At 36.4% G+C, this 14,989-nt stretch overlaps 1 protein-coding gene across 1 annotated transcript in view; it reads right to left on the minus strand.

The window, feature by feature from the left end:
• Positions 1-14,430, minus strand: part of LOC113094568 (VPS10 domain-containing receptor SorCS3-like) — a 53,183-nt gene extending 38,753 nt beyond the window's left edge. The window contains exon 1 of the mRNA XM_026260153.1: positions 13,399-14,430. Within this exon, the coding sequence (XP_026115938.1) occupies positions 13,399-13,980 (582 nt within the window). The 5' untranslated portion in view covers positions 13,981-14,430. The remainder of the gene's footprint in view (positions 1-13,398) is intronic.
• Between the last annotated feature and the right edge of the window lie 559 nt (positions 14,431-14,989).

The following is a 14,989-nucleotide window of genomic DNA, read 5'->3' on the forward strand; positions in this document are numbered from 1 at the left end:
TTTTGGCAAAAATAAGCATAACAAATGTTTTGATAATTTTATCCCCATTGATCTCTATTTTACATTTACATTTATGCATTTAGCAGATGCTTTTATCCAAAGGATTCAGGCCATACATTTTTTTTTTTTAAGTGACAGCCCTACTAAAATTATTCTGTTTTATTTATGTTGCTGTGGACCTTGACATTTTGAAGAAGACTCAAGGCTATTCTCAAAGTGAACCATAAGCCTTTTAAAATCCACTCATGGGAAAACATGATACACTTGTAAACTTCAGCTTTTAAGCTATAAGTTTTTAAAAGTGAAATAATATATAGAGTGGGACAGGTTGACATTTTAAATCAATTTGTTGACTGAAAGTCTTACTTTCTTCATTTTTCTTTTGAACCCATTATAGAATGTTGTTGCCTAATATATATTTTTTTTTTTCTAAGGCAAGAATAAGACCTGTGAGGTTTTCTAGTTTACTAGCCACAGAACATAAATGACACCACTCTTGGCTTAACTCCATGCAACTTGAACTGGGGAGTATTGTTGCATCAATAACAACATTTTGGTATCAGTACAATACCAGCCTCTGGCACCTCAACTAAATCAACATCTTAAACAACAAATAAAAAGCCTCAGGCAAAATGAAATGAAACTGCTGTTGGACTGTCAAATAGGCCCAGTGTGAATTGTTCATGATAAATCTCATCACATTTTGCAGTACACATTAACGCATTCAGTTCTTTAATAATGTGTAAATGTTGGATACAACTCTACAATTTGTCAAAATGCACAGGAAATGCAAATTCTGAACCAATGCAAAGGTGCAGTGAGTAATTAATTTTAATACATTTTATAAAAAGTAATATATTTTTTTTACATACATTTACAAATGAAAAAGATGTTTTGCTGATTGTCTTCAGTAATGTTTCTAAAATAGTACAACATTTCATTTTTTTAGCTTTGAAGAAAAAAAAAGATATATGCATATGATTTCACTTTTGTTAATCCCATCTAGATTTGATTTATATATTTTTGTAAAGTACAGAACAACAGCTATAACATCAAATATGTCAAAAGGTAAAAGTGTTAAAAAACATTTAATGAATCTCCCAAATAAACACATGCACTTTTATGCTTCAAGTCACAATGCCTGAAATGCCAAACTATGCTAAAGACTGGAACATTATTGACTAGGCCAAGTAACGATATTTGCCAAATTACTTTTTTAGTGCCAGTATAACAATCAACCTTATCGGGGAGTAAAACAGATGCTTATGATTCCCCAGCAGGTTGTTTGAGGCAAAGATAACCTAGCAAAACTATGGATGTATCTGAGAGCATACAGCGGCAATCTGGGACCGCAAGCACAAACAATCAAGAAAACATGAAGACCCATTTGGTAATTTTACTGCAAATGACGAAGCCCATAATTAAAACTGTTTCCGAAACTCTACACAACAAAATCACATTAACATGGGTAGGTGATTAAAAAAGTCTATATGTTCTGAGTCAGTTTTCGGTCAGAGACTTTGTTTTCAAACACTCAGATGAATTCAATTAAAATGGTGAAATAAAATGGAACTACCTGCTCATTGTTCCAGAGGCATTCCTACAGCAATGTTCTACAGAACCCAAAGAACAACATTGAATTCTCCATTGCAATACTTTTTCTATGAGAGCAGAGAAACGTTCATTGCAGTTCTGCTCTCAAAGGAGACATGCAGCACATTGTGACTTTTGTTTCTCCCTGGTGGACTTTGAAGCTCATATCTCAGTGTTTTTGGCACAATTTTTTGTTCTGTGTACTGTAATACACCCCCTGAGTTAGCAGCAAACTGAAATTTGTGCTCACAATTTGAATAAAAATACAAAGAACGGAGGAATCCTTATTCTCTCAATCCAGCGATCATAAACAGAATGGGCATAATATATCAGTTTAACTCTAGTGGAATTAAAACAATCCGTTTCAGTGTGTGCATGGAGTGTGTGGAATATTAATCCAACATTTCTTTCTTTTTAATTCCCTTTTATATTGTTTCCCTCTCAATCTGTCTTTTAGAGCTCTCTGAGTATCATGTTTAGATGCTGCCGTATGAATAAATAAACCTCAAACCATTAAAATATGGAACAAAACGGAGGGAGGGGTCAGGATGAAAAAGTAGTTTATATATATATATATATATATCATATGCTATGCATGTCTGAATATAGTATAACAAGGTAAGGCAAAAATGAATGTTGAATGGAAGGGCTGCTTTCATCGTATCAGATTGGAAGCAGTAATCAAATCTTTTGTACTACTGTATGTTTGTGACCGGTGGTTTATTTGGGGCTGTAGGGTATCTCACCGCTTTCACTGTAATGATAAACCATCAAGGTAAATGAAAGACTTTCTGTGTTATGTGTTTGCATGTATATCAGAGCTCTCACAGCATGATTTGAAATGCAAACACTCCTAGCATGAAATAGAGTTTATGGGGATAATACACACAATAGATGAATTTCAAGAACGAGTTTGTGCTTTGGGGCGAGAGACGTTTTCTCATCAGTCAAAAAAGCAAAAGATGTGCGCTGTCACACACATACACACACCTAGAAAAGGAGAATACTTATTCATATTTATGTTTTATTAATGCTCACTGCTTTGCCTTAGGAAAATCCACAAATCATCGCATTGCTCGATTCTGCCTTGCTGAAAATTTCAATCATTTTCACACACTTCTGGATCTTATTTTGTGTTTATTCACCAGAAAGCCTGGGGGCCACACAGGGCCATAATAAAAACTCTGTACATTTTCCAGCTCCTTAAACATAATCCTCAAGGACACATATCTGTATATTAATATACATGCGTGAATATAAATGACCTTAATATGCATCGCTCTAAGATGATCCCCAGTTAGAGCGTGAGCAGGTGAACATATACGGTCATACACAACACACATACACACGCAGTGCATAAAGTTTCTACAGAAAGCAGCAGCCTTCATAACACTACCAACAGCTGAGAGGTTTATTTTACTGAGAGGTTACTATTTTACTTTAACTGGCTACTTAAAGGATGAGCTAAGATTTTCATGTTTTAAAAGCCTAAGTTGAACAATATAGCTTATCCTTATACACTCACCTAAAGGATCATTAGGAACACCATTCTAATACTGTGTTTGACCCCCTTTCACCTTCAGAACTGCCTTAATTCTATGTGGCATTGATTCAACAAGTTGCTGAAAGCATTCTTAAAAAATGTTGGCCCATATTGATAGGATAGCATCTTGCAGTTGATGGAGATTTGTGGGATGCACATCCAGGGCACGAAGCTCCCGTTCCACCACATCCCAATGATGCTCTATTGGGTTGAGATCTGGTGACTTTGGGGGCCATTTCAGTACAGTGAACTCATTGTCATGTTCCAAGAAACCAATTTGAAATTATTCAAGCTTTGTGACATGGTGCATTATCCTGCTGGAAGTAGCCATCAGAGGATGGGTACATGGTGGTCATAAAGGAATGGACATGGTCAGATACAATGCTCAAGTAGGCCGTGGCATTTAAATGATGCCCAATTGGCACTAAGGGGTCTAAAATGTGCCAAGAAAACATCCCCCACACCATTACACCACCACCAGCAGCCTGCACAGTGGTAACAAGGCATGATGGATCCATGTTCTCATTTGGTTTACGCCAAATTCTGACTCTACCATCTGAATGTCTTGACTCATCAGACCAGGCAACATTTTTCCAGTCTTCAACTGTCCAATTTTGGTGAGCTTGTGCAAATTGTAGCCTATTTTTCCTATTTGTAGTGGAGATGAGTGGTACCCGGTGGGGTCTTCTGCTGTTGTAGCCCATCCGCCTCAAGGTTGTGCGTGTTGTGGCTTCAAAAATGCTTTGCTGCATACCACGGTTGTAACGAGTGGTTATTTCAGTCAAAGTTGCTCTTCTATCAGCATGAATCAGTCGGCCCATTCTCCTCTGACCTCCAGCATCAACAAGGCATAGTCGCCCACAGGACTGCTGCGTACTGGATGTTTTTCCCTTTTCACACCATTCTTTGTAAACCCTAGAAATGGTTGTGCGTGAAAATCTCAGTAACTGAGCAGATTGTGAAATACTCAGACCGGCCCGTCTGGCACCAACAACCATGCCACACTCAAGATTTCTTAAATCACCTTTCTTTCCCTTTATGACATTCAATTTGGAGTTCCAGGACCACAGTTTTTGACCAGGACCACAGCCCTAAATGCATTGGAGCTACTGCCATGTGATTGGTTGATTATTGCATTAATGAGAAATTGAACAGGTGTTCCTGATAATCCTTTAGGTGAGTGTAATTCTCCTAACTGTGGATCACTGGCATTTTTTTTTATTAACTGAAATAATTTATTTGATGGAAAATCAAAGGAAACTGCACCCCCTGGCTGTGTAAACTAGTTTAACAGAGCCTCAAAATAATGTTTATCTATGGCAATTTATTTAACTGAAACAACAACAACAACAACAACAAAGCAAAGAGAAAGACAGACCTTTTATTTTATAATTCCCATTGAGGAGAAATTGAAAGATGCTGGAGCACATCATGTGAAGAATGAGTGAAAACAAATGTGAAGAAAAAAATTGTTTTTTGCCCTTGAAATAATAATAATAAAAATTGTTAAAAGTGTTAGATGAACAATGAACTGTTTACCACCGTGAAAAACCTTCTGTGAGATTATTTGCCCATATAAAGCGGTAAATATTCATGGCCCTTCTCCACACAATGTTAAACAGAGGTGTTAGTCATTTTTTAAAAGGATGTAGCCTTTTAGAGGAGATTTATTTTTCAGACCTGCCACAGAACATTAGTGCAAGCTGTCACTGGGGTTAAAGGGCTAGAAATATGAGTGAAAGTTATGCCATTGAGGTAAAAATAGATTGAACTGAGCTGTCATCTGAACAAAGTCAAAATAAAGAGAGTCAGACTAAAACAAAAAGGTTGCATCATTAACATTAAAGACACACAAGGGTTTTAACTTTGACTCGAACGTATCTTTGCTCCCTCTAAACACAGATTCTGTGATGTCACTTCCTTTCTGTGTCAGAACTGGGTTATAATAGCTTGCTTTCTAAATTTTGAGTGACCTCTTATGTTATGCTATTTTAATTTGATCTGACTTCCTTTGTTTCTTGTTCCCTGGCTTCCTTTGCTCTTCTCTTTCACCACGGTTCTCTAGAGTCTGGATACCCACTCGACCTCTGCTGCCTCTGCCTTTAATTAAAAAGACATAGAGACAAGCTGACTCTCTACAGACCAATAATTAGACACACACATAGGTTTCAAAGACATTCACAGGCATACACACACACATCAGTGCACACACACACAATTATGCACACACACTCTCTAAAGACCACTGACAAATACTCTCTCCAGGTCACATCTGACACTTGCTCCCTACATCCCTGGAAAGTGTACAATAACCACAATTAATCTGCATGCTCATTATTATTCAGTACTGTTACAAAGCATGGATAGCAGCTCATAATGAATAAATCTGTCACCACAAATCCCATTGGAAGGAAAATCAGGTCACTGGTCTGCATACATTTGAATGTGAAAGGGTGCATGGGCGCTCTCACATATTTTGTTATTACTGAGCACAATTTATTATTGAGTAATATTTGGACAATTTATCCTATATAATATTTATAAATTATATATTTATTTTTTCTCGAATTTAATTTGTTACTTTGATTTTTTTTGCATTTATTTTAATGAAATACAGCCCAGCTTTAGGCAAAAGTTAAACATTCCACAAACAGAAGTTTGTTACATTTCACATTTAAAACAATAAATATAAAATTATATTACCTTTGGTGGAACATGACATACGGGTGCATCTCAATAAATTTGAATGTCGTGGAAAAGTTAATTTATTTCAGTAATACAACTCAAATAGTGAAACTCATGTATTAAATAAATGTAATGCACACAGAGTTTATGTCTTTGGTTTTTTACTTCATAAGACCAATAATAATAATAATAATAATAAAAACATTTTTAGTGAATTGTTGGCCTTCTGGGAAGCATGTTCATTTACTGTACATGTACTCAATACTTGGTAGGGGCTCCTTTTGCTTTAATTTGGATAAGCGAGGAGGATTTTTCATGAAACCCTCCCAAACAACTTGTGGTGATATAGGGGCTGTTTCTTAAGACATACTGACCCCAAGGCTCAACAAATCTCTGCCGTTCTCCAGCTGTGAGTCTTTGGCCACTCAAACTCTCCTCCTCACTGTGCATTAGGACAATATAGGCACGCCTCTTTCAGGCAGATTTGTAACATCTTTAGTTAATTGGAATCTCTTAATTATTTCCCTGATGGTGGAACTGGGGATTTTCAATGCTTTAGCTATTTTATTACAGCCACTTTCTATTTTGTGAAGCTCTACAATCTTGTTCCGCACATCAGATTTATATTTGGTTTTGCTCTTTGTGATGGATGATTATGGGAATTTGGCCTTTGTGTTCCTTATATTTATAATGCTGTGGAAAAGAAAGATATAGCTGGACAATTTCATGTTCCAAGTCACCCTGGTGTGCTAAATGTTTATATATATTATATATATATATATATAAACGTGTGTGTGTGAATGGGAATATACTTATATAATTATTTTACTCATAAGAATTTTTAGGGATGCTAATAATCGTGGCCAACATGCATTAAAGAGTTTATTTCATAATGTGAGTTTACCCCACTTTCAGTTGTTTTACTTCAGTGAAAGGTAGAAGTTTGTGATTTGTGAAAGATCAAAAAGATAAATGATGCAGATTTATTTTCAATTCAATTCAATTCATCTTTTATTGTCATTGTAAATTAGACATACAACGAAATTAAAGACTTCCCAACGTATACAGCAAAAGAAAAATAGAAATAAGTGATAAATATAAAGTAAAGTGCACAGATGTTATTGTCATTAATGCATGCTCTTGAATATCAAGAATGTGTTGTAGTGTGTTTTTTTTCATTTCAGAGTTTAGTAGGGTAACAGCTTTTGGATAAAAACTGTTCATGAATCTTGTGGTGCGTGTTTTAATGGACCTATAGCGTTTTCCAGAGGGTAGCAGTTCAAACAGAAGAAGCTGCTCCGTTTGCTCATATTTACCAAGGGTGCCATATTAGTGGAGGGTACTTTGAATCTATCATCATTAACTATATATTCTTATTTTTACTTTTACTTTAATGCATATTTTGGTATTTTGATTATATAATCATCCGGTGTTTAAATTAAACCCAGTGCATGCCAGAGAAGTGCAAGTATGTGGAAATGTGCCCTGCCAGCACATACTACTTTATCTGGGAAAAAGAAATCATAAATCTCCATCAGTCTTTATAGTCTAATATTATTAGCATTGCAGAATTATTTATATAAAAGACATGATGCATGGACATTTGTATTATATTACCATCGGGTTGCTCATGTTCACGTTGACAGATGAAAAAAGGTAAGAAAATGAAGCAAAAACAGCTTAAATGACATCTAGTAGTAGTACAATGTAAATTATTGGATGCCATTTAAGCGGTCTATGCTTAATTTTTTAACACATGAGCTTTTTTCACACCTTGGTATTACTGATATCTATTACTGGTCAACCTTTTAATTAAAATGAGCAACATTTACTGATGTACAAAAAAAATAAATACTGTATACACATTTAAACGACTGAATTGACACAAAGTTGTTCTGCATTTCCCTTTACAGAAGAGACAGTCGGAAATATGAACTTTACTGAACTAACCATCTCTACCACATTTCTGTCAGCAAATATTTGAGTAATGGAGCTTGGGAAATGTGCACATATATCTGGATAAACTGAAAAGGTCAGGATTATAAAAAGAAATCAAATTTTTAGGTTCGACTCTAAGGAACCACTACTAGATTTGTATCCATGTAATTCTCTAATTTAAGATTGCTAAGCTTTACAACCACATTTTTTACAATGACAAGAGAAATATTTTTTTATTCCAGATATTTATTATCCTCGGCTGAAGAAACGCTGAGAGCAGGGCTGTTTGTTTCATTTTCCTTTCAAATTGTACATAAATCTCTGCTGAGCAAATGACAAATTATTTCAGTTTCAAACTTTTATTGGTACTGGATATTCTTATATTTTAAGAATGGCTGTGTCTCATAAATCATGTGATTTTAAAATTAGTTAGTGGCACAAAACATGAATCTGTAAAACACGGAGTTTAACTAAATATATTCACATTGCTCTGGTAGATTCTAATAATGAATATGAGATTTCAGGGTTTGAGAGAATAAATCCTGAGGTTATGCAAGCAGCTCTGCACATTAATGTTAGTGATAAATTATAGAAGACAGAATTTGCACAGATTCAGTTTTTAAGGGTAATGCAGGTAAACGGGTATGACTTGCTGTCCATAACAGAGGGAATGGAGCTCTAAAATGCCCCACTACACGAAGTTAGTTTTTGTATAGCTAATATCAGAAGGTTGATTTTTGTATTAAAGCATAGTTTGCTGAAACTTTTTACATCTTTCATCATCTTTGTGCAAACTACAGAAAAGTGAAGAAAGGAACAAAAAATTCTTATAAATGCTGTTCCTTTGAACCTTCTATTAATCAAAGAATTCTGAAAAAAATATTTCACAGTTTCTTGACCACCAAATGAGCATATTTAAATGATTTCTTAAGGACCACGTGACACTCAAGACTGGAGTAATTAATAAAGAATTTTCAGCTGACATCACAAGAATAAATTACATTTAAAAAAATACTATCATAGAAAAATTATTTAAAATTATATCAATATTATTGGTTGGTCCTTATCTTTTTCAAGCATTTACATAATTGTTTATCCTTTTTAATTCCTATAGATGGGCTGTTAACCTTTGATTTATTGTAATGTTCTCCAAATTTTTGAAATGTAAAAAAAATATAAAAAATAAAAAGATTTCAAGATGCATGTTCTTTGAATAAAACTCACTTTCTTTTAAGAAACTTTTTTTTAAGTGTTATGGTGCAAAACTACATAGAACACTGGCATCCTCTCAAACTGCCCTGATATCGAAAGGTCCTTTAAAACTAACAAGGCTTGATGTTTGCCCAACTCAAGAGTGTTTACTGCTAGAAGCTCTGCCACTCTGCTGCCCTGAGATAGAGAGGACACGCACACATACACACACACACACACGAGTGAACATACACTCACTCACTCACTCACACACACACACACACACACACAATCACTTTGGCTGTCACTCCAGAGTGAAACTGCTGGAGGATGTGTAGACATTTGGATGGACAGCCAAACTCTTCAAGGACATCCCTCATGCTCTCCGCAGGCCATGAATACCCACACGAACACATGCGCACACACCCTTGAAAGTTTCATATGAACGCACGCACAAGCCCACACTTGGATGTACTTGGCTGCCATCTTCCTGTAGGGCATCAACAGAGCATCAACATGAAACTTGAGCGCGACAAAATAAACCCTGCGCAAACTATGATTGTACAGCCATAATCTGTGATTCTCTCACAGCAGGTCGCAGAGTTTTTTAGAACGCTAAAATCACTGCTCGATCACAATCAAACTCCTGCGGAGTGACTTCCCATTGGGAATGTGCTTCCTTAGCCACATTTGCATAAGATCTGTTTTGTCTAGACAGCAAAATATACAAACCCCACCTTCACAATGAGTTCTCCATGGGGGCTCCTCTCAGAGAAAATGTCATCGTGGACTTTGGAGGGCAAACTATGGATCAGGACCCAAGGGCAAACGCAGCAGGGGCCGCAAAATGATTCTCTTGCATTTCCATCATCTTTATGGATTTTCATTGATTGTTTTTACAATTGAAAAAGCGGCCAAACAGCCTCTCCATTGCCGTGAATCAAAAGTGAAAGCTTTCAGCTTTCAGAAACATTAGGCCAAAGAGAGTATGCTTTCAGCAGAACACACAGTTTCTTGCTCTCTCTCTCTCTCTCTCACACACACACACACACACACACACACACACACACTCACTCTGCTTCAGGAAAACTGCTGAACGTGACGGATCAATTTGGTCACTAAAGCCACTAACACCAAAATATAGCAAATGCTTCAAACATGCAAATGTTATTCTAGTTGAAAGCCGTACAGCATAAGACAAATGAATATCATCATATAAATGTAAACTGTACAGTAGCTGCGTCCAATTGGTAGGGTCCCTATGCAGTGTTCACTTCTCTTTACTTAACTACTATTGAAGTTCACTTAACTTGACAAAATGCGTTAATTCGGAACACTTTGCAACATCATCACAGATTAACAAAACTTGAGTCGCTCAGACTAGATCCATGTATATTTATTTAAATATAAATGTATTATTCATTTAATCAATATACATTTTAATATTTAAAGCACTAAACTGAGTGACAAAAATCTGTTACTTTGTTTAATATGACAATTTGGCAACACATTTTGATTATATTGACATTTAATTAAATTTGTTCATCGTACACTAATTAAAAAGACTACATAATTTACAGTTTATGAAACCTTTTGAATCTTACATTTTAAGAAATTTAATTTTCTACATGAACTACATGAAAACTAATGTCAGACCAACAGAGTTCCCCCAAGTGTTTCCCCAGGGAATGTGATATTGATGAAATGTTAAAGGTTTGTGAGTTCCCAGCATGCATTGCAGCAAGAACAAATTGTTTCTATAAAATGGTTGTTTTGCTGTTGGCTGACTGTATTTAAACATTTGTTTTTATATCGTCGATTTATATATTTTTTTTACTAATTGAAAAATTGCTGAACATGGAATCTGTTGTCTTGACAAACTTATTGGATAAATGAGGCATTTTGCATTTAATGAACAAACAAATTCAAAGTAATGTTACATAGTATAATTATTAAGACAATCATTGGGACAACTTATCTGAATGCATCTTGTTGCCTTGGAGTTTTTCAACAATTTATTTACTCTTCATAAGACTTGGATTAAACAACTTGATTAATATGGATTAATTTGACAATGACTTTATGATTTTATAACATTTTTGAATGTTTTGGTTGCATGAACTTTCAATGGTTTAACCAAATTTTTGTGGATTGACATGACAGAATATTAATTTTTAGGTGAACTATCCCCTTAAGATGGTGAAATAACATGTGAAGTCCACTTCTCAGTGCTCTTACAATAGAATGGAACACCTTGTATCTAATTCTTCCGTGATGTCATCACACACACATGCATGGCCTTTGAGTGTAGCTGTATCCTGGTACTATACTCTACAGGTATCTGTCCATCTGCTCTCACCTTCTGGAGCAAAGAAGTGTATTTAAGATAGGCTGCACTATAATAACAGTCAAATTAGCAAAATTATAATTGCCTTTGCATCTAAGTGTGTAAATAGCACTTGTATTTTTGCATGTCAGTGATTGAGCAAGGAACAACAGAGGTGTGAAAGGCCAGACAATAGCTTTATCAATTGTGTGGTAATAAGACAGGAGTGTCTACAGGAAGCAATGGGAAAGGTTTCACGTTATATGAAAACTGGCATGACATAGGGCTTCATTTGTTGCTTGCCGCTGAGGCTACTGGTGTCATCTCTTCTCGTGCTAACATCCTAAACGGATCTTTTGAAAATACCATATGGGTCTCATTTTTCATTTAATGTCATGATTGTGTATGATGCTTTTTAAATATATTACTAAGTGTTATACTTTAAACAATTTGGTGCTTCATTATGTATAGCAGTGTTAAATGTGTCAAATCAATACAGTGAATGTCTGTGAGCCATAAAATAAATGTGAGTATGCCAAGGTGAGATAGAGACAGAAAGAGTTTGTGGGGATGCTATCTGTTCTCTGATGTTCAGTGTGCATCTGTGGCATCGCAAAACATCACTCATGCGGTTTGGTGAAAGATACACCAATGGCATCAGCAGTACTGCAGAAACACGCACGCACACATCAATTCTGCAGGTATTACTCTGCCAATCTAAAAGTCTGCTGACAGAGTCAGTCATTTATATTTCAGATGAGGCACAGAAATTGTGAAGGAAAAGGAATGAGCTTTGATTTAAAAAAAAAATGTGTCATTCACACTCAAAACAAAGCAGCATATGGAGAAATACAAGCTGAGCACCTTGGGCACTAGAGATGTAGATATCTAACAGATGCAGCAAGTGGATTACTGATTAAAGAAATTAATTGTTTGTAAAGTAAAGTGGTGCAGGCAAGTAACTGACAAGGAACTGTGCACTGAACCATGTTCTTATTGGCAGATTCTTCTGACACATTCTGCATTCCTCAAACAGATGCCCCAATGAAGTATGCATCAAACCACAGCTGATGGAAAATTAGACAAAAGCTGTGTCCAAAATCCTGTAAGTTCTTAGCATGTGCTGGATTCGAACAAACTGCTTCTCCACACTTTATCCACCATGCTGACACTTACAACTACTGACAACAACAGCAAAATAATGTACTAAATATTTAGTCACAAGAAATTACTTTTTTACCAAAAGCACTTGGCTCACAATTCTTTTCTTTTTTCCTACTTCTCTTAGCAACCATGGCCTTATGGGCCAGAAAAGTGTCCACTAGCTGCACACTTCATTATCTCAGAAGATGCAGTACTGTAGGTCATTGGGGTATTGTTAGCCTACAGTTTCATAAATACTACATATTCGGACATTCTACTCTTTTTGCATAGTGTGTAGCAAGGAAGTACACTAGAATCAAGAAGCCTTGTATGAAATATGATGCTCAGAAAATAAATACAAATAAAGGCACAGTAACAAAAAATCTTTCATACAATCATTCTTTATAAGTAAACAGTTGAAGAGAAATTTCAGAGAAAGTTACAAAATGAGACAAAAAAAAGAGAAAAAATATTATTCTCACACATACTTAGAAATCGTCAGAATAAGAGAGACATTGTTATATGGGTATTATGAAAACTGGTGGCTTTCAATAATCAATATAATCCTTTAAGGAAAGTACACATTTATTAAAGAAATGTTAATATTTAGGGGAAACAGATTTACTTTGAATTGTTCTCATTTATGGATTATGTTCTCAATGCCTATTAATTAGGTGTCTGCCAAATGCTTTACCGATGCTTTATATTATACGCTTTTATTGCTGTCTCTGTTAAAAAAAAAAAAATAGTTTTTGCTATACAGAAACAAAAAGGTGACGCACGCGTGCGCGCTCTGGTGTTGCAGCTGCCGCGCGCCAGCCCTGCTTGTGAACTACTCCAGAATATCAAAGTCATCACAATACAAAATTACCAATAAGATGACCCACTTGTTCCATTTTAACTTTACAAGTATATCTGATTAAAAATTACTAAAGTAGGGCTTTTCAAGCGAAATACGTTGGATAAAGTTTACACTCACGCTGCTGTTGGGTCCGGACCACAGCACCATGGCCTGATTATGAGCCGAATCTGCGGACAGAGCGAAGGTGGACGTGATCAGGTGTGGCACATTCTGCCTGGGGCTCTTCCCGGTACCATCAACCCCTCCGGTACGCCTGAACTCCAACCGAGAACCGGCCGCGCTGTCAGACGGAAACAGACTGCGCTTTTCTCTCCTGTTTACTTTGGTTTCCTCTGGAGACGATGTTGGATAAACTTTTCCGTCTTTTTCTTCAGCTGGGCTCGTCCGTTCCGCTCTGGAGATGTGCGCATTCTGCAGTTTCTCTCTCCAGGACACGGGAGGAGATTTTTCGTGCGCTTCAGGGTAAAGTTGAGCTCCATCAAGTCTCCATGTCCAGTTTTTATCAGTACTGCCATCCGGTGCACTTCCAAAGTCACGGCTCACAAAAGCTGTCCGACGTATTGGTGCGAAGCACGAGGCGCAAGTGATTTCTGCGCGCACTGGGAGCGGCACGAGAGCGCAGAGAAAAAATAGCTTCCAGAACGTACAGCTCGACTCGAACCACAAGACATCCTTCGTCTTAATTATCCTCCCTCTCATTTTTACCTTTTAGACCCTACCAAGCCCACGTAAGTTCCCCTAAAACCCCAGCATAAACAACTAAAATAACTTTTCGCCACGGTAGTGACGTTGGGGGGATACCTGTATAACGGTGAACGTGTCTCATGTGCAGGTTCGTTCGGTTCTGAGCAGGGTGTAGTTACCGGAGGGGTGGAGCCGCTGAGTGACACGCTCTCACTCACTCACTCCGGCTTGGATCGAGCTCGGGAGCAGAATGTATGACAGGTGCGCGCGCGGGGTATAGCGGTGGCCCCGAGGGCATCCGCGAGCAGAGACATCTGGAGCAGTCGAGACTGCATCTTTTCATATTAATATCTAAGCAGGGAAACAGATAACCTCGTCTGGCGTCACATCAGTGAGAGACAGATTTTAAATACGGAAACAAAATGAAAACCAGTGATAAGTCTAAAGGGAAGGGAAGGAGGGAATTTTTAGCAGCTTACATTTTAGTTTGTTCCTCACACAAAGATACAAAAGTTTAAAAGAATCTCAGAAATAAACATTTACACAATATACCAAAATACAAACTTTTCTTTTTAATCAAATTTAGTAACTTTAAAATAATAATAAAGTCACATTTTGGTAATTAAATTTGCAGTTGTGCACCATAATGTCAGAACTTTGATAAATAAGGTTGCTATTGTGAGATCTTATTTGTTTTCAGAGTGGAAGAATCTGGCTTCTGTACACTGGAAGAAACAAAAAGGTGAAAAAAAAATAAAAAAAATGGCAAGTTTCTGCCAGGACATTATCTGTTAAGTTTACAGACATTTCATTAAACCTAAAACTTGACACAATGCACTGTTTGATCCAAAATACAGTTTAAACACAACAAACACTAATCTATATACAAGTTTAAAGATTATCTGTATAAACATCCTAATCAATTTGGGAAAGATTAAAAAAGGGGAAAGCAAGCATGAAGAAGATTTGCATTAATTATTAATTTAAAACAAACTTTTGATTGCATGATTAGAGACAGAAACAG

Source organism: Carassius auratus, unplaced genomic scaffold (genome assembly GCF_003368295.1).
Source record: "Carassius auratus strain Wakin unplaced genomic scaffold, ASM336829v1 scaf_tig00215410, whole genome shotgun sequence".
Lineage (NCBI taxonomy): Eukaryota > Metazoa > Chordata > Actinopteri > Cypriniformes > Cyprinidae > Carassius > Carassius auratus.